The sequence below is a fragment of the Thamnophis elegans genome, chromosome 9 (assembly GCF_009769535.1).
Source record: "Thamnophis elegans isolate rThaEle1 chromosome 9, rThaEle1.pri, whole genome shotgun sequence".
NCBI lineage: Eukaryota > Metazoa > Chordata > Lepidosauria > Squamata > Colubridae > Thamnophis > Thamnophis elegans.
This window is the reverse complement of record NC_045549.1, coordinates 54393356-54415050: the sequence shown is the minus strand read 5'-3', so window position 1 is coordinate 54415050 and position 21695 is coordinate 54393356. Positions and strand designations below refer to the sequence as shown.

Genomic DNA, 21695 nt, shown 5'->3' with positions numbered 1-21695 from the left:
AAAATAAGGCTGTTAAATTTGAGTTGGGGAAATCCTGATAATCACTAAATGCTAGCAAAGAACTAATTATTATTTTTATCAGATGTTTATCTGGAGGTAGCTTAGCTTAGTGCCATATCTAATTTTGCTCATAGGGTCAAAACTGGGCATCCTTCTGGTTTTATGCAAGTTCATTTTCTTGGGATAACACTGAATGTCAGATTAATTAAGTTGATTATATTAATGAAATTAATATTAGGCTTATCATATCTGGGCTGCAAAAATGTATACTGCTAGAGGGCAGCAAAAAGAAAAATAAGATTGTGTGGATTTTTGCCACATGAAATAGTATGCTTAATTAATGTACACAATTTTATTAGGCAAATAGCAGCTGCAAGGAAGTCTGAGTAATATTCAGATCATGGCAGATAAGGAACAAAACTTTAATTTTTGGCTCCCAGTCATGAACTCTACAAAATAATTATCTGGTCTTCCATTACAATTTACTGCATTCCATACAGTATTCTATGTAGATTTCAAGAGAAACCTTTAATGGTGCCTAAATAATATCCTTGGAACTATGGCAGGAAAAAAATCTTATGTGATCTTTCTAGGATCCACATAGTAGGTAATGACAAAACTCAAGATTTATTTGTTTATTATATCCCACCTCTTATTATTTTTACAAATAACTCAAGATGGCAAACGTAACCAGCACAGCTTCCTCCTCCTATTTTTCCCATAAGAACCCTGTGAGGTGACTTCTGCTGAGAGAGAGTGACTGGCCCTGGGTAAGGCAGGATTTGAACTCATGGTCTCCTGCTTTCTAGCCTGCTTTGTAGCCTGCTGCCTAAGGCAGCACATTGGATCTCTATTATTACTATTATTACTATTTTGATTTGATGCTACCTGACCCCCAAATCCACAAGATGTATTCATAATTGCTGGAGACTCATAAATTGATATTAGAATAATTAATTTGGTGGAGTGACATATTTTATGAAACCAATATTATATTTGTTTTTCTTCATATAACAAAGATATAATACATTGGTTTTAGAAAAAGACAGATATGCAGACCATATTTTTCTCTCTCTTCTATACAATCATGTCCAATTTTCAGACTCTGTCAAAACAAATTCCTGCAGGTTTTTGGTTTTGTAATTGGCTAACAAACCATACTCAATGAATAGTCCTTAATGATACTACATCCACATGGAGAGAAGTAAGCAGTGGGGTACCACAAGGCTCTGTCTTAAGCCCAGTACTCTTCAATATCTTCATAAATGAGGGAACAGAATGGGAACTCATCAAATTTGCAGATGACACTAAACTGGCAGGAATAGCCAGAACCCCAGAAGACAAGCTCAGGATCCAAGAAGATATTGACAAACTTGAACAATGGGCCCTGTGCAACAAAATGAATTTTAATGTGGAGAAAAGCAAGGTTTTACAACTAGGCAGGAGAAACCAAAGGTACAAGTTCAGATTAGGCGAAACCTAGCTCAAAAACAATAACGATGAAAGGGACCTTGGAGACGATCACTTAAACATGAGCCAGCAGCATGTGCACATGTGTACAGCAGCAGCTAATACAAAAAAAGCTACTACAATCCTTGGTTGTATAAAAGAATCACATGAAGTATTGGTGCCACTTTATAAAGCCTTAGTAAGACCACACCTGGTATATTGCATCCAGTTTTCATTACCACGTTATCAAAAAGATGTTGAGACTTTTAAAAAAAAGTGCAAAGAAGAGCAACTAAGATGATTAGGGGCCCGGAGACAAAGACATATGAAGAATGGTTGCAGGAATTGGGTATGGCCAGCTAGAGGGGGAAAAAACTAGGGGGACATGATAGGAGTATTCCAGATTTTGAAAGGCTGCCACAAAGAAGAGCGGGTCAACTTATTTTCTAAAGCACCAGAAGGAAAGGCAAAAAACAATGGATGGAAACTAATCAAGGGGAGAAGCAACATGGAATTAAGGAGAAAATTCCTAACAGTGAGGACAATTAACCAGTGGTAGAGCTTGCCTTCAGGTGTTTTATCACTGGGTTTTTTAAAGAAAAGACTAGACAGCCATTTATCTGAAATGATATAACGTCTCCTGCTTGAGCAGGGGGTTGGACTAGAAGACTTCCAAGGTCCCTTCCCATTCAATTCTGATTGAATATTCTGACTGAGAAGTGATTTGTCATTGCCTCTTTCCGAAGGCTTAGAGAAAGTAAGTAGCTGATTTTATATCTAAGGCACCCTAGAACTCACGGTCTCTGTGTTTTGCTGATGCCTGTTCTGACTGTCATTCTTCCTAATGTCAACTAGAGGAAATGAAAGGGGAAGGGATGTATAGCTAATTACTATTAATAAAGCCTTAGCAATTGTTTATTTGCTGAAAAATTGTATCTAATTTTTGAAGTTGCTTCAAAGTTGATTTGATCTTACGCATTCATTAATGGTGATTTAACTATATGGAAATAAATACACATTCATACTATGCCTATTTTTACATAATTATTGGCTAGTAAACTCATTTAGAAAGGGCAAAATTTACAGAAACATATGCCAGAATGTTCATTTGGCCTTGGACAGCAGGCTCTGGAGTGTTGATGAGCATCTTGTGGCCATTATGACTATGATTCTATGCAGGATGGAAGTTTGCCAACAATGAATCTGCTATGAAGAGGTTTAAAATGTCATTTGCTTCTTTTTGTGTATTTATATAAAGAATATTTGCAATTTATGAAGCGCCTCAGACAGTTTGGCAAATATTGAGGAGCTCTGGAAAAAAAAAGCAAAGTGAATGTGAATACGTATAATGAAAAGGATCATATATTCTTGAGTCATCCCTTCCTAACTATGCTTCCATATTCTTATCCATATCTTTTGCAGAACATTTAAAAGAGAAACTGGAGGAATATATGGCTCATATTGACAAAGTGAGAATTGTGCGTACCAAGAAGCGGGAAGGACTTATTCGCACCAGATTACTTGGAGCTTCAATAGCTAAAGGAGAAGTATTGACTTTTCTAGATTCACACTGTGAAGTTAATGTGAACTGGCTACCTCCTTTACTAAGTAAGTAGCATAAAGTACCTTAATCTGAATACTAGATTATTTTTGCCATTGTTTCTATCACTTTTGAAATCATAACTATATACAAAGTCAGATAGATAGACACAGAAAGATTTATTGTGCAACCAAATGTTTTGATCTGGGTGTGATTCCTAAAAACAATGTTTATGGATATTAGAATTTGGTAGATCCATAGCTGAGAGTGGTAATACGTATTCTATATTGTGAAGAAACAAAATTTGAATGGAATATGCAAATACAGTGCTTTCTCCACTTGCAAGTAACCACAGCCCAACCATTTTCTGGAATATCATTTTTCATTGCACACCTGTGATTTTATCATGATCTCACTTCAATCCATGAAGTAAGATAGGCTTTAGCTGTCCTTAGCTCTACTTGTATAAAAGTTTTTTTTCTTCTAATTCTGACACTGTTCAAAACATTCCTCAATTTGTGATTAGGTTTTGTCACTTCTTGCCTTTGAAGGAAATCAGTGACTTGAAACAGAAACAATTGAAGCAGGTTAGGGATTGACAATAGAGGCACCAAATTTCCAGATAGTTTTCTACTGGGTCATAGATGAGAAGAAAGCATTTCCACACAATAATGGGAAATTGCAAAAATGGAGGAAAGCAGAGGGATAAGTAAATCTCTCTGAGACCTAAGGCAAATATTCTAGATGGAGCTGCCAAAGAAAAAAAATTCAGGTGTCAGCCTCTTATCTCAGACCAGCAAGTGATGGTGAACAGGAGAAAGGGAAGCAGGTAATATTGTAACTGCTTCTTCGATACTGTCACTGCAGCAGCAGCAAAATTAAGCGTAATTTCTTCCAACCTTGTCACTCATACAAGTATATGTTTCTGTCCTGTTCAACTTCCTGTACTCATTGCCTCTGCTTCCTCAATACTCCATTTGGACACTGAAAGCCTTCTCTATTAGATTTACTGCCATTAAGGAAAGGCAGAAAGATTCTGTTTTCCTGTAATGCTCAAAAACATTGACTCATGCTTAATAAAAGTAAGTCTGCTGACAGTTCCATGCATTCATAAAGCAAAGCATCAATACATACAATTATTTAAACGCTGGTGAGGCGGAATCCTCATTCAATAAGTCACACAACTCCGAAACCCAATGCCTGAGATGGTTATGTGGACAGAACATGTATTTAAATTCTAAAGGCAGACTGTATCACACCTAACCAAATCTCAAGAAAAATATGGTTCTATAGACAGGACCAAAAGAGAAGGCATGTTTCCTGAGCTCCACAAGATAACATTGCTTAAACTAAATGACCCAAGGTGTGCTGACTAGATCATACTAGATAAGAAGATGTCTTTATATACATGGTAGTCACCTGATGAGTCAGACAAAGTCAGCTTAAGAATCCAGTATAACTTGGGATATGCCGTTAATATTGTGATATGAAATAAATACCCTAAAATTTGGAGCTTCTTTTTGCAAATTAATTTTTGTAGATTAATTCAGACATAAAATAGTATTATGGGGTATGTAAAAGTGTAATGGACTGTAAGATCCCTGCCTTTCAAGTACTGGGTTACAGTACTGGGTACTGTAAAGCCTATATTTCAATAACAAGAAGCAGAGTTTTCTTGGTGAATATTGTATGCAAACCTCAAATGAACATTTTCCATTCATTTTTCTTTCTGAGCATCCTTGTTGGCTCCTTCTGTGGAGACAGCATAGAGCATTGCAATGACAAAGATATACATGGTTTGACTTTGATGGTCTCACTGGGACGCTTCTCTCTTTGAAGAACTATAATTGCTTCTAATCATTGTGCAAAGTACTTCAAGCCCAGACAAGACTGAGCCTGGATGAAGATATGAAAACTGAAATGCTTCTAGGGCCATGGGGACTTGCCTAAGCAATCTTCCGATTCGAAAAATAGTAAAGCAGAGGAAGAGAGAAGAAGCCCAAGGGCTTCTTTTTTTTTTTTTTTTTGGTAAGGTGATAAATGGCTTGACTGTCTTGCTGTTTTTGTATTTTCTGTTTTCATATTTCAGACCAGATTGCACTGAACCATAAAACTATTGTATGTCCTATGATCGATGTCATTGACCACAATCACTTTGGGTATGAGGCACAAGCAGGGGATGCCATGCGTGGAGCCTTTGACTGGGAAATGTATTACAAAAGAATACCAATTCCACCGGAGCTCCAAAGGACTGATCCCAGTGACCCTTTTGAGTAAGTAGTCATTGCACTGAACATGAAAATGAAACACTACAGATGATGGAGCAAATTAGGCTCAGATTGTACAGTTTTATTAAAACTAGTAACATACAGAAGCCATGGAGAGAAAAATCAAAGGATGGATGAAGAGATCCATAGGAATGCCTCTAGCACTACAGTTTGATCAGGAAGAAATCTGGTCATTAACAGGAGAAAAATAGTAGATAATGGGAAATAAATTTATCTGTGTTGATTCCTATTACACAAAATAGTCTTTAAGGAGACTTTATTTGATTACTTGTTTGCTAAAGATTAACGCAACTGATAAACTTCAGTTTGCTCTCATCTAGCTAAGGCATTACTATTGATTGTGTTGCTATGATATACATCTTGTTATTTTTTATTTATTTGTGACCCACATTTATTATTTTTACAAATAACTCAAAGCAGCAAATATATCCAACACAATGTCCTGCTCGTAGTTTTGCCATAAGAACCTTGTCGGAGGGGATGAGAGAGAGTGACTGGCTTAAGCTCAGCAATTTTTCATAGCTAACATAGGATTTGAATTCATGATCTTCCATTTTTGAGCCTGGTGCCTTAACCAGTAGAGAAAACTGGCTTAGGTGATACACAACTGATTGTGAATAAGTTCAAATAAACTAGCATTTTATCACTAATATTTCATGGTTCACAATAAGTCCCTCCCTAGTCTTCACAAAGTCAGTTCCCTTTTTTATTAATTTTTTTTCTATATTGTAAAATAATTTATGTTCATCTGCTAACAAAACTAAAATCAATGGTAGTAGAGGAAAGAAACTGGAGTTTTGGTTAGTAGTTAGAGTAACAGAACAGAACAACTTTCACACTTTACACAAAAACAACACAACTGACTCACAACATTGTGCAAGTTACTCACAATGCAACATTGTGCAACTCATGCACAATGTAAAAGCACACAAAATGACCCCTACAATAACAAGCAGGAAACTCAGTCACAGAGAACTCACAAAACCAACAATCACAAGCACAAAATCTCACATACAGCTTGGTGTGATTTTGTGTGTTTATGTAGTGAGTGTGAAACACTACAGAAACACACAATATCTCAGAAAGCTGCACAAATTTTAAAATATTATTTTATTTCCTAAAAAAAAGAAATCCTAAAAAAACCCAAGTAACCTTTTTTTAAAAAAGTAAAAGAAAAACCTACTTACTTACCCAATTGAAGGCACAAGGCAGGCAGGCAGGCAGATTCAGTTGCTAGCCGAAGAGATGGATTGCAGACTGCAAGCTGAAGGATTTCAAAAGCACCTGAGCAGGCAAACAGCAAGGCAGGCATTCTTCGAACAGCAAGGCAGCTTGGGAGTCGGTCTGACGAGTGAAGGTAAGCAAGCTGGAGGCTGGGGGGAAAGTTGGTAGTTAGCCAAGTGGCTTAGCCAGGCCAGGCAGGGGAGCCCGGGGACCCAGGGGGGATGCTAGGCCACAACTAGCAATGCTTACCTTTTTGAGTGACCGGCCCTCAACGAGGTTTCTTAGACGATTTTTAGGCAAGGCTTCTGATTAAGGCTTCTGATTGAGCAGGCGTTGGCGAACCAAGTAGATAGCCACATAGCAAAGGGTCCTTATATAGGGGGTGGGTGAGGTGCATGGGCCAGAAGCAAACCACGAGCGGTCAGAAGCAAACCGCCGAATGGCCGGAAGTGGTGAGTGAGCAAATATGTGACCCGGCAACCAGATGAGTGTGGGGCCACCAGGGATTTTTACCCCAAGTTCGGAGAACCATGGCCTATCATCCGTATTGGTTTGGGTGAACCAGCCCGAACCAGGAGGATTTCGCCCCTTGTACAAAACCTGAGGTAAGAACAGTGAAGAGCTGTACTGAGGAGGCAAAGTAAAAGATACAGGTTGTTCCGATTCCATGGACTGGAGTATTTTTCAAGCTGCTTCAATGTACTTAAATGAATTTATTGAGACTGTGACCTCATATGTTAGCATTGTGAGGACAAAAGGTTTGTGTATATATAACAACAATAAGCCTTGGTTTATAGCTAAGATCAAGCAGCCTTGCTATGCCAAAAAGGAGGCCTACAAGAAAGAAGGTAGGACCTTGTATGATCAGGCCAGGAATATCAACAAGGGAAATCAGGTTAGCAAAGAGAAGCCACTCTGAAAAGCTGAGAAATCTGTTCTCGGCTAATGAATCTGCAACTGTGTGGTGAAGCCTGAAGAACATCATTAGCTACAGCAGACCTCCCTCCATTCCTGAAGAGAATCGTCAACTGCAGATGACCTGAATGTGAAGAGGAGGACACTTACCCCACTTCAAATATACCAACAGTAGTCAATGTTTTACACCGATTTCTGTTCTTCTGCCCCCCCACCTCTGATTATGTTAGAAAAAGATTTCTGAGTCTGTTTCATAGACAAAAGGTCAGAAAAGAACCAGAATCAGAGTGACTCCTTCTTGCTTGAAAGCCTGTGCTGAACAACTGGCCCCCATATTAACATGAGTTATTAATAAATCATTGTGCTATGTCCCTTCTTGCTTCAAATGCTCTGCCATCATTCTAGTTTCTAAGAAATCCTCCATGAGGGAGCTGAATGAATACAGGCAGGTTGCTCTGACATCTACAATTATGAAGATCTTTGAGAGGTTAGTATGGATATTTAGGACTGCAGAAAAAACAGTTGCAGCCAATATGTCTCCCATGGATATTGCATAGGTCAGGAGAATTGAAAAGATATCTGCAGACCCCTAACATACTAGACATAAACTGTTTTCAACTCCTCGCCTTGAAACGATTCTGTAGGGCACTGCATAACAAAACAGGACACGCAAATAGTTTTTTTTCCCTCTTGTGCCATCACTCTGCTGAAGACTTAGTTTTCATAACACTGTCTAAAATCTATGTGTATTTACCCATGTAGTTTGGCTGTAGTATTAATATTTATTCTTCTATTATCTTCTTTACTCCACTCTCTTATCGGTATTATGATGATGATTATCATTATCCGTACTTTCTATTGCTTTGCATAGACTGAGAATTTGCACCAGAGACAAACTCCTTGTGTCTAATTACACTTGGTCAAATAAAGTATTCAATTCAGTGTGTGTGAGAGGGAGGGGGAAGAGAGTGTCAGATGTTCAGACTGGATTTATCATTTTTGTCCACGTATCAAGTCCTTCCCAAGGACCTGGGAGGTAGATGTGGATGTTTTAATGATGTTAGGGGTATTGTTGCAGAATGTACACTGTTCTGAGTAAAGCTTCCTTTTGCAATTGACTGGTTCTGAATTTGTCAGTGCCAGTGATGTTTAAATGCTGCTCCATTTGTTTTGGGCTTACATGCAAGGCTTCTGTGATTATTGGTAGTTCCTTTGCTTTCTTTTGCCACAGGCATATGTGTCTGTGTGTGTGATTATTGTTTTTTTTTAAATATAATACTAGCTAAGTAGGATTTTCATTCTAAGCATAGTATAGAAATTCTATTTAGACAGCATGACAATCAGTCCCTTCCCTTCTGGAAATTGAAATTACTCCTACCACTACCTCAGTTCTACAGTTAGGTTAATACATACCAAACAAAAGACTAAATCTGAGGTAGAGCAATAATCTTTCCAAAAGTCTGAATACTTTTCAGAATTGGCTCACATTATTATATATATTCCAAACAGATTTTATTTAAGAATCTGTTCTGAAGTTTCTACAGTGTTGCCAAAAGCATATAATCATTTTCACAAGGATCAATATCATGGTTTTGTTTTGTTTTGTGGTAGTGTTTCAACATTTGTACATCCTTGCTGATCAAAATCAGACTTTTTCACCCAAGCGGTTTTGTTAGAGGTTGAAGAAATATTATTCAGAAGAGGGAATTTCTTATTGCCAAAAGATAATGATTTTTTTTCCCTTTTGATAGTTGGCGAAGCTTTTATTATCTAAAATACATTTGTTTCACAGGGAAGATAAATCTTGCCTGTTTGTCAGCCTGTTTGTCTGCCTAAGAGCCAAGGTGGCGCAGTGGTTAAATGCAGCACTGCAGGCTACTGCTAGATCAGCAGTTCAGCGGTTCAAATCTCACCGGCTCAGGGTTGACTCAGCCTTCCATCCTTCCGAGGTGGGTAAAATGAGGACCCAGATTGTTGGGGGCAATATGCTGACTCTCTGTAAACCGCTTAGAGAGGCCTGAAAGGCCTATGAAGCGGTATATAAGTCTACTGCTATTGCTATTGCTATTGCCTGTACTCCTTTTTGTTTTTGTGCCTTTAATTTGTTTGCCTTGGGGAGGAGTTAAGTATTAGACTCTCTGATAAAAATATAATATAAATGTGTACACTAAATAATTGTATTCAAATTAGTATATACTAGACAACCTATGACCAGTTGGGTTATCATTTTAGAGAGGTAACCTATACAGAAAAATAGAATGACAAATATGCAAAAAAAAAAAAAGCAGCAGAAGTGATTTTCGATTTCCTGCCAATTTTCCCATTGGGAAGCTAGCAGGGAGATCAGAAATCTCTCTCTCTCCTTCCTTCCTTCCTTCCTTCCTTCCTTTCTTCCATCCATCCATCCATCCATCCATCCATCCTTCCCTTTGTCATTCTCTTCCCTCCTTCCCTCCTCCACTTCCAGCTTCCCATTACAGCTGTTTATTTAGGAATAGGCCATGAAAGTAAATGGAATAATTCTGATTCCTGAAACTGCTCATTTACCAGTAATGTTTCTAAGTGAACACAACAGTAACTGAAATCAGAAAGAGGTTTCCATTGCCACACAGCAAAGTTGAAATGAAAGCAACCAACCTTCTTCAAATTCAACTTTAAAGAGTCTAATAAATTTCTGATCTTGGGGGGATGGATAATTCTGATTTTAAATTATTTTAAAATTAAATATAATTATCTGAAAATAAGAATGAAGACATATCATTAAGTTATGATGTGACATGAGTATGAAAAGAGATAGGAACATATATTCAGGATTTGATTTATATTTAAAAAAAACTTACTGTGTGCAAAGTAAGCAGGACAAAATGTAACAGCATATTTGTGTCACTACAAAGCACTAAGAACTATTTTTCCATATAACTTTAACCAGTTATATATCACATTTATATGCCTATACCACAGGATATTCAAAATGAAGCAACTTCTTTTTCCTTTCATTTTATTTTGCGGCTTATAGCCAATGCGATAGCAGTTTCCTATTGAATGATAGGCTTTGACAAACACTTGATTTTGGGGAATTGGGACATTTTTCTTATCCTTAAATAGCAATTGCTACTTAGTGTGGTATTTCCAGCCACATTATCATTCAAATTACAGGGTGATTCTTGATTACTGCCCAACATAATGATAGTGAATTGGTTTTCTCCTTTTCTTGTAAACTGGTCAAAAGTAATAGTTATAGAAGAAAAGCAAGAGTGCATTTGAATATATGTTGTTCAGGCGACATTCTTTCCCATATCAGGATGCAAGAATATGCAGACATGTAGAAAGGTTCACCTCTTAAACAATTGTGTCATCTCTTTTTGCAATCTGGAAGATTATTTTCATAGCTTACTTTTAACAGTTCTATCTTTCTAAAGCCACAGTTTTTCAAGACCGATCAAGAATCAGTTGATCATACCTTTAAAGTAGACTTTCAGATCTTCTAGAGGATTTCTTTTACCACCTCTTAAAATCTTACCTTCTTTACAAGATTTTTAGAAAGAAAAAATATATGAATGAAGCTGTAGGAAAAGATAGGGTTATAAATACAAATGATAGTGGTGGACTATTTTTTCTTCCTACCCGACTCTAACAAAATTCTATGAATGAGTCAATAATTACATAATAAGATTTCATTTGGATGAAACCAAAATATTATATGCTAGCTGAATACCCCTACTCTGCTACAAAACTTGATCGGGCTTGATAAATCGACACTTACAGCTTGAAAATTAATGAGTAGTTATGATCAGCCTCTCCTCTCCCCTTTTCTCCCTCAGGCTTGTCTCACAGAAGCCTCTCCTCTCCTATCTTATTCTCTTTTCTCCCTCAAGCTGGCCCCATTGGTCCCAGTTTGCAGGCCAGATGAATCACATGCTGGCTACGCCCAAGTGGCAGTTGGAACAGAGGTATTTTCAGGTTGAGAGGGGGAGTAGAACATCTAACTCCTTAGAATCAGAGTGTGTTAATAATAATATATAATTAATAATAATATATAATATATATAATGATCTGATGGTCATTTCTAAAAATCCTTTCTTAGCGAGCACCTAGAAGCCAAGAGGAACATATATGCAAAATTTCAAGTTTGTAGGCTTTATGGTTCTGGAGATTTCATGATGTCATATGAGTGGCATTTCATTTTTATATATATATATACAGTATATATAGATTGCTATTTATAAGTAAAACACAAGGAAAATAACAAAGGTTATTTTGATAGCAGGACATTAACCATTTTGTATGTCTGGCAACTTTGTGAAAGTTCAGTTCGCAATTCTGATTCCTGGAAATCAATAAAACTAATTGAGGAATAGATCTGCGCTGGTCTAGACTTGTAAATCATACAAATATCTTGCCATTTAGTACATTTATGTGCCTGATAATTACATACATTAAGATTACTTCTCAGTGTCAGGGCATATTCTGGCTTTCTACAAGAGTATTAAGACTCGGTTCTGTCAAGTAGCATAGGAATCCAAGAGTGATATGCAACCCTGGGAGTGGTTGATAGCTTGAGGATGCTGTCTTCATCTTTTTAACTTTGTCTAGTTCTTTAGGATTTTATGATTTTTTTAACTTGCTGAGTCACTTAAATGAGTGATTTACGAATCTGATTAATAAATAATAAATGATATAACATATGTATTTGTTTATTTGAAGCATTTAAAAACATTTTATAGACAGTAGAAGAGAGCTTCAGCAGAAACAAAGATTTTTAAATCTCTATGATATATGTGTGACCTCTCTTCAGAGAAAAGGCTGATGGGTTAGGAAAAACATAGACGTTTTCTGCAGTTTCTGTTTCTGATAATACAATACATGGTTCCATATGCTTTTCTCTTTTCTAAATAACAGATAGATTGCTTTTTTGCAGAGCTGGCAATTTGGTGCTCCATTTCATTCTTGAAACTATTTTGAGCATACATTTGTCTGTCATGCAGTTGGTATCAAATCAGGTCATTGCATGTATTCAACGATCAATTTTATGTATGCCAAAGCAGTACACTTAAGTGGTAGTCTGCTGTAGGTGATAAATACTAGTCTGTTTAACTAACCATTACCGATATAACTTCATTTTCCTGCACTAGATAGCGAAATTGTCAGGCTCAAAAGACCAGATCTACACATGTAGGTTCAAGTAAAGTGATTTATTGCTGAACAGCCTATGCACAGCAATCTTCTCAACTAAAAACATCTGTTCAGAATTAGATAAGGGACCACAAAATCCAAAGGATGATTGGACTTAGTCTACTTGCGACTATGTAGGGATTCCAGATGGCTCCCTCTTTTAAACTTTACTCCCCTGTTCTGCTACTCCTCCTACAAAATAGATAGATGGAAATTAATGATAGCCAAGTACTGTTTTCAGTTTATTTGAGTCAAAGTATCTATCTAGCCACTGATCTTCAAATGGCACTAATAGAAATTATTCTCCAGCACAATTGGAAAAGCGAAACAACAATTTGGGGAGTCTAATATACTGACAGCATTGAATGTCTTCATTGAATTTTGGAATTCTGTTATTGTGAATAAATTGTTATTGTTTGGTTGCTTTATATAGTTACCTTATTAAAAGTTTGCCTTCTGATTCTAGGATTATACTATTTTTGGTTCTGAGTAGGCTTCTGTTCAGACTATTCCAGGGTTTAGGGGCCCTACTGGAAAAGCAAGTAGAAGCTATGGACAAGTAGCTCTTTGTCCAACTTGAGTTGGTATATGAATTGCAACTCTAGAACAAGATATTCTAAAGGCAGTCATGCTTGTAGCCTAGTTATCTTCCATTTAAGTACTATAAACCACAAATCACTGCCATGGAGAACACTTCAACCGGTTCACATGCTTACAGGAAAATATAGTTAATGTCATGTAATACCTTTGCGGTAAGTGCTGCACGATCTACTGGTATATTTCCAAAGGCAATTAAGTGTGGGTTACTATCTATACAGCCCTATAATACATATCTATACAGCCCTATAATACATAATACAACATCTTTCTCAGATTACTTCTATCTATCTCAATTGAATCCATTGCTAAATGTCTCCATTAAATTCTCACTCTCACTACAGTGAGAACTGAACTGAAAGTGGGTATTCCCTAAGGAAGTCCCTTCCTATGGAACAGCCTGTCCTTTTAGGCCAAAGTGGCTCCTACCTCTGCCTTGGCTTCATGATTTTGCTGTTTGGCTACTCTTTTTAAGATTTAGGCAATTTAGAGATTAATAAAATAAATGCAAAGATTAAAATATGGTGATATATTTTGATAATAAATAAAAAGGGTTAACTAAGGTTTTATTAATTACTTTGAATACTTTTACTTTAAAATTGAAAACACTACAGAGATTTGAGTTAAATATTTTATGCAAAAATATAAGGGAAATAAAATCAGTAACATAAGGTCAGCTTGCCTGTTGCCTTGGGCAACCAATTCCATATGTTAGCAGAATACGGATTTAAGTGCCTTGACTTCAAAATTTGAGGAAGAAAAAATAAACACATTCCAATGGAGAAAATATAATCTGTTTCCCTCTTTTAAAGAATGGTAAATTACTTTCTTTAAAAGGTTTTTAAAAACCCTGCCAAGAACTCTTCTCCTTTTTTTTTTTTTTTTTTTGCTAAATATAAGTGGTAAAAAATATTTTCAAAATGGTTAGGTCAGAATGATTTCTAGGCATTTACCATTTTAATTGCTCTGGATTTGGATCTTTAAATAGATTGATTTACAAAGGAAAAATATACAGAAATATTTCCTGTTCTCTGCTTTCCCTAGCAGTTATCCTTAACTTGAAAAGTCATTTTTGGAGAAAGATTTAAAAAAATATATTGATTTCCAAATTGACATTGAGCAAGTATGGAGAAGAAGTCAATGGTTGTACCAATAGTAATAGGAACTTTTGAAGCAATACCCAAAGGGCTGCTAAGATATATGGGAATTTTGAACTTATTAGACCTAAATATTTTGACTTTGCAAAGGAACAGCCTACACCAATTTGATGTCGTGGTGAGATCAAACACGAGGAGCCGGACTCCTTAAACTTGCACCAAATCCTCCTCATTGAAGGGCCCCCTAAGGGGCTAAAGTCACCCTATAGGGATGACAAAGAAATGGCACCCTTCAAGTTGCAGAGGGGCACTCTGCAGGTCACAAAGAGCAGCAGCTCTTCAGCTGAACCCAGGGATTCTCTCCTATCCAATGATGAAAAGGAGAGGCAGCCATTATGGCTGCCATGAATCTGGGGCAGCCGAAGAAACAAAGAATGTGCTGGAGTAGTGTAGATGAACAGTGATTGGAACTAGGTGAGGTGATTTTTTTTAAAACCTAGAACCTAACCCTAAAGAAAATAAACCTTGGAAAAGAGATTCTTTGAAATGCTTGTCAAAGTGGTGAATAATTACAGAGAGAAAAATTATAGACCTGAAAGAAAATGAACTAAATTTTTAAACTTTATTGGCATTATGTTGGTAAAGAATTTTAAAATGCTGGGACTATTTGTCTAAATATTGACTATTTTAAAAAAAAATCTGAAATAAATATGTTAGATTTTGTGCAACGTTGAAATTTAAGCTGAAGGCTCAATCTACTGGTGAATGAAATATATGCTAAACTCCTATAACCTTGGGAAGTACTGATAAGACAAAGGGGAAAAATGGAAATAAATAACACCTGGAGGACTGCTGTGCTATCTACTGTTCTATATCTGTCGACTTCATGATTATTGGAGGTTTAAATGTGAGATTATGGAAGACATCTAAAGAAAGCAACTTTTAAATGCCAGGATCTATGATTGAATTTACAGAGTGACTTAAGGAGATATTTGGAAATCTTCCTGGATTACCTAAATGGAACATTGACAAACTGTGGAACATAAAGAACTCTAACTAGTGCATTCCCCTGAGGAGCAACACTAGGATTGAGCAACCATTTCTAAGCTGGTTTTCTGAGGTCATAGATAATTGAGACTTTGGTGTGGTGACAGGCTACTGACAGGCTATTGCGTGATATTTGGACCTATCAACATAAGACAAGATGTTGCATTAAGGGAAGATGAAGAAGTTGTTATTCAGTCCTTGGTTAGGACTCTGACTGTTTTTACCAGTCCCAGACTGTGTGCTGAATTGAAAATTAACCATAATAACAACAAGATTGATAAAAGATATTAATTTCCCCCCATTCCAAGGAAAATAGCCCAACTGATTATTTTGTGGCCATGCTGTGATCGGACTAAGTAAAATAGACAGTTTTGAGTTACCGTAGTAATCTGATGAAAACCAGAATTTGATTAAAGGATTAGATATAGTATTTTAATTTCAAGTGGCTTTTGAATGTGGATCCAGATTGGTGAGTGCAGTTGGTAGATGGAGAATGGCTAAGTATGATTTTTATGATACATTTGTAAAATGCTACTCCATTATGCCCAGTGAAAAACACACAGTGCACTTCTGCACACATTTACGATATCTGTGCGTATCAATATTTTGCCATGTTCACATAGAAAAGGAACATGTTTTGGTGATTAAGGACCATGTTTGTTGGGCTAGGGATTTGGGTACTTTTTTTTTTGTCTTTTTACATAAGCTATTCTATTTTTGATTTATGTTGCAATTTCAATTTGTTTACACCTAAAAATGATGGGAAACTACTGTGACATTATAACAATTATACCAATTACAATCTTGGGAGTTGTGGCAGCCCTGAGGTTATAGGATACCCACCTCGATCTAGATAGATAGATTCCAAGAAACTTTATGAAACTTATAGATTCAGGATTAGCAAGGAGTTGAACAAATTGGACAATATTCACAGAGGTGTTTTCCTTATTATGGAATCCCATTATATGCCATAGATTCAAGATTACAACAACTTATTTCAGCATTCTTTGTATAGAATTATCTAACTTTTCTATCTCTGTGCTCTCCATTGCAACTCGGTAAAGCTGGAGTAGAGCTCTTGCTCCCAAATTGAACTCAATAGTTAAGACAGGCATTTAGCTTGACCCTCCTTTCTTCCATAAAGAAGAATGAGGCAAAGTCACCCCTTATTCCTCCTTTCTTCTGTCCACGCCACCCCCTGCTAATTGTAGCTATTTATGCATGCAGTGTTACTGTCATTAATGTTTGAAATTCATTTTCAGAATAAGATTAACCTTATCTTGCCCCTTACAAGGTCACTAAATAAGCTTTAATAACATATTAATATTGTTAAACGTTAAACTATTTAATGCTATATTTCATGTGAATTAGAAGAATTACTTCAAATAAGAAAGTAAGGCTCTATGTTTTATCAGAATATTTGTTATTCCTGACTTAAAGAGTAAGCAGGACTTACCCCTCTCAACTAATTGCTGCAAAGAATGTTTAGATTTAATTAATTTTCAGATGGCCAATACAGGCGTAAAAATCAAATGCTGCTGAATAGCACATTGCTGAGGTTATATCCCCACCTACTGACAAGAAAAATGATATAATATAAAAACAGATTCACAGTGATTTTTTTTATTCAGAAAGAATAATTAATTACAAATTTGCTAAGGACATTTATTCATTAAATCACCTCTATCTTATAATGGGTATTATTTGATGTGCCCAGTAAGAGAGTTAGTTGAAGAAGTGATATGGCTGAGGAAAAAGGAAGAGGAAGATAGAAGAAATGAAAAATCAAAGGAGGAAAAGAGAGGAAAAGGAAGAAAAGAGCAGAAGGAATTGAAATAGAATAAGCCAAAGGAAGCAAAGGGAAGCAGTTTCTAGCAAGAGGAGCAGCCACCTGTGAGCAATCATCAGGTGCAGCAATAGCAAAATGGTTACAATGCTACCAGAAGCAGCCATACGACCCAGTAATGGAAATAGAAAGTTAGAAGATTCAGAGTCTTCCAGAGTCCAGGTGTTGGTAAACCAAGATTTTTACAGGATGAATATAGAATGTTGGTCAGCGGAATAGAATACCTAAAGCAGCTAAAGACTTCAAAAGACAGCAAAGAAATAAACAATGTCAACCAGCCTCCAGCTAGTACTGAGCCAAGCAAATGAATGTGGGGTACAATAGGTGGGCAAAGACTGGAGAAAATATAAAAGTGAGCCTTGTATGAAGCTAAATGTTTGTTGTTCTCTCGCTATCTTGGGGTTCTTTTATGTTTTTATTCCTTTGTTTTCGTTGTTTTTGTTGTTATTTAGGGCCAATTGTTTTTACGTTGTGTTTTTGTGTGTATTTATATTGGTTTGAATATTCTGCTTGAAAGATGCCTAGATTTACTTTTTTGTGATCTAGAAGCTATAAATTTTCTAAAGAAAGAAATGCTTTGAAATCAGTAGCTGAAATGGGGAAATAATTAAAAGTGTGTGACAGACAAATGTTACAGCATTCTGCATTAGAAAATGAATCATAAAATGTAAGCAGATACAACTATAACATTGCAAATAAAGTAAAATTAAATAAAAGTAAGATAGAATAACATAGAATAAATGTAGGAATAAAAAGTCCTTGGTGCCCTCTGAGCTTGGTTGTTTTCTTGTAGACATTTCATTACCCAAACTTTGTGGCTACCCAACAAAATGGATATCCATGCACCTTTATCATAAAATGCCTGACCACTCAATCTAATGCAGCACAATAAATACAAGCATACATCACAAATATCTCAGATACCGCCAACAGACTACTACAGCCACATGAAATCAGTGTAGCACACAAGCCAACTAAATCCTTCCAAACAAGCTAGTAAACTAAATGACTCGGCAGTCCCAGAAGAGAAAAACATGAGTCACAACATAATGACTGCAACAACCACTGAGTAAGACAAACAGGCAAAAGACTGGCAGAATAAATCCATTAACACCAACTAGCAGTCAGAGACATGATGAAAACCCTTTAATTTCACAGCATATTGACAGACTTAACCATAGTTTTAATTGGGAAACACTGACCATCCTAGACCAAAAACACTAGGGAATTTATAAAAGCCTGGCACTCTGACAAATTAGCTATCAATAGACATTTAGACATAAACAATATCTATGTACTATGCAAAGGAGATGATCAACAAGCCAAAAAGACCAAACACCTCCCCACCAGCAATCAGCACCAGATGAACATTGATTAACTCAAAGATTGACATCAGATCAACAATCAAGTAAGCAATGTCCCAATCAAGGAACTGCCAAACAATCCACCAGTAAACAGCCCAACCAAAACAAAAAGAAAGCCACCAAGACCACTCCTGCCAACTCTGAGAGGGCAAGCCACTAGTAAAGCAGAATAAAATGTGGATTAAAATATAAAAACAAGATGTGGCATAAGGGACAGATAAAAAGCTTGCTTGTAAAAAGACAGGGAAATGTCATCAGCCTTCAACCACAAAATGTTCCAGTAAATGTCCTTATGTCAAAAGCTCAAAACCACAACGTTCAGCTAAAGTTCGCTTGGAGACACGTAGTCAGTACCTATGGCCCAAGACAAAAGGAGAAGTAAGACAATATCTACTTACAAGGCTTTTTCCCTCAAAGTAACCAATAAGAAATGAGTTAAGTGTGGAAGGAGGAGCCAACGTCGCAACAACACAACATGCAGTCTCGTCAGTCTGAGACCGCCGTTGACACTTTTGCCACTGGATGGTCCAGCAGGACCTAAACCATCCCCGAGAGATGGTGATCATGAAGACAAAGCCTTGCTGGTCTCAGGGACACCACAAAGTCCCTGATTGACCCAAGGGAAGCACTTTAAGCCCGCGGCAAACAGGCAGCCCCAGTCTGACGAAGTTGGAGACGACTCCGGAAGGAAGTGAAAGTGAGTCCATTGGATGAGGGTTTTTTTACTCTGAGAAGATTGCCCAAAGAAACTTTTTTTAAAAGATAAATTAGTCCTTTAAGTAAAAAAATAAAGCGGTGAATTTAATTCTTATTGGACTGCCTTGGAAAGTTTTTCTTCTTTCTTGTAACGATACTTTGTGGATAGAAGTGATTGCAACGTTTCCTGTTTCTCCACTTGAAGTGAATGGATTGATTTTATTTCCGCTATTTTTACCACCTTATTTTTTGGCTTAAATTAAAACTCTCTTTTTATTTTAACAAATTCTCCCTTCTATTTGTTATTAAATCCCACCAAAGTCAATTAAAGATTCTTGTTTTCCATAAAATTGAGAAAAGTATGAAAAGTGGAATCTGCCATTTGGAAGTCAGAGTCTGAAGTTCCTTCTTTGAAACAATGTATCCTTTGTTCATTCCTATTTGATCTAACTGACTTTGTAACTGAAGGGTTTGCAACTTGCTTACAAAATTTGATAAAGAGTCAAGGGCACGAATTGCTTTTTGCAGGTGCTCTTGGAAAATATTTTGGCTAGAGAAGGAAAAGGAAAGAAAAAGATAGAACCCTTCTCCTTTGAAGTGTACAAAGAACTTGTGCTCAAGTTAAGCTAATATATATATATATACACACACAAACAAAAGAAGTGACTTATGACCATTTTTCACAGTTACGACAATTGCAGGATCACCTGGCTTTCATGTGCACAGCAGTGCTGTAAACTGGAAAAGCTGGTCTTTCAGTTTCCGCATGCCTGCCAGCCAGCTGATCATTGTGCATGCACATCAGAAACCAGAAGAGGAGCTGCCTGGTGCACATGCGCATCCCAGAAATCAGAGGTTCTTATTGTGCACTGGGCAGCTCCTTTTCTGGGTCGCTTCCCCAACGCTTCCCCACTTGGTGCTGAAAAGATTTGCCATCACTGATCTATAGTATGCATACACTTTACAAGTGGTGGCATGAATCATCAAAAGCCACTTCCAAGATTCAATTGAACTGTTCAATTTGAATCTTCTCCTCATTCTGCAAATAACAACACAGTACCAAGGAACCCCCATGGTCATTACAAGCAGGTAAAAGGGAAATGATCGATTCTCTTTGAGAAAAGCAATCATTGCTTTTTAAAGTTTTTATGGTGGCACAATTTAGCCCCATGAATCCATGCTAAGAGTTCATAATGTAACTGCCATAAGAGACTTAGAAATACAAGAGTTTCATCGGAATCTCTGGACTAACTCTCCAGTCCGTTAACAAGCTGTGTAATACAATATCCAGACTCTAAATTCTCCTTCTAAGTTTCTTGGCACAGTTCCATGCCATTTGCCACGGTGAAAAGACTGTTGTCAGCGGACACCTTCCTAGTCCAGTACAGCCAGACCCTGCCATTTGTTTTAACCTGTGACGCTTCCCCGTTTGGTGTCGGAGCCGTCCTCAGCCACATACTGCCCAATGGGACCGATGCACCCATAGTCTATAACTCAAGGACCTTGTCCTCTGTCAAGCAGAACTACAGCCAGCTGGACCGTGAAGCTCTGGCTGCAGTGGCCAATGTAAAAACATCCATGAGTACCTCTACGGCCGTGACCTTGCACTCATCATGGACCACAAATCGCTACTGGGCTTGCTGGCTGGGGACCGGCCTACTCCTGTTTCTTTGTCGCTGCGAATGACCAGGTGGACTACTTCTAGTGCCAACTTCTAGTATCATTTTTGTTTTAAAAAGTATACATCACATAGCCATCTTCTGAAAACTGAAACTACTAGAAGTTGCTGCCAAGAGTTTTACTGGAAGTATGCACAGCAAGCTTCAGGTAGCAGAAAATATCAGGGAATACAGATGGTGGTGAGATATACCTCACTGGCTGCCTTCTTTTAAAATTAGTGTTTTGTATACCTCATATTATTCATTTTATGACTACATGAGCACCCATTACAGCCATTTGGTAAGAACATCTAATAATGTTCTGAAAGAATAAATGCACCTTAGTTTTTGGGGAGGAAAATAATAATAAGAAAATTCTGCCTCTGCCTACCAGTATCCAAGGTATTCAGCTGGCTTGCTTCCTGACTTGGAAAACAAGTTAACAAGGTCAGCTAATAAATAGGCATAGCAACTAAGTCAGCCAATGAGGGCTATTTGAACTCTGAAATAGTATTTGCCATGTAGCAATAAGGAGACAGGAAGAAGCCTGGCTTAGCTGAGAACAGAAAATGAAACTGCTTGTGTTTTGCTTCTATTTACTGCTACCTTGGAAAACCTGCTTTTGGTATTGTATTGTATATTATTATTATTGTGAATCAGTGGTGGGTTTCAAAAATTTTTAGAACCTCTTCTGAGGTGTGGCCTGCTTTGTGGGAGTCGCTTGCAGGCCATGTGACTGGGTGGGAGTGGTTTGCTAATCATGTGACTGGTGGGAGTGGCTTGCCAGCCATGTGACTGGGTG

General features: G+C 37.2%; 1 protein-coding gene across 1 annotated transcript in view; it reads left to right on the top strand.

Moving 5' to 3' along the window:
* LOC116513248 (polypeptide N-acetylgalactosaminyltransferase-like 6) overlaps positions 1–21695 on the top strand; it is a 609679-nt gene that overhangs the window by 489677 nt on the left and 98307 nt on the right. Inside the window, exons 5-6 of the mRNA XM_032224240.1 lie at positions 2872–3057; positions 5079–5262. Of these exons, the coding sequence (XP_032080131.1) occupies positions 2872–3057; positions 5079–5262 (370 nt within the window). The remainder of the gene's footprint in view (positions 1–2871; positions 3058–5078; positions 5263–21695) is intronic.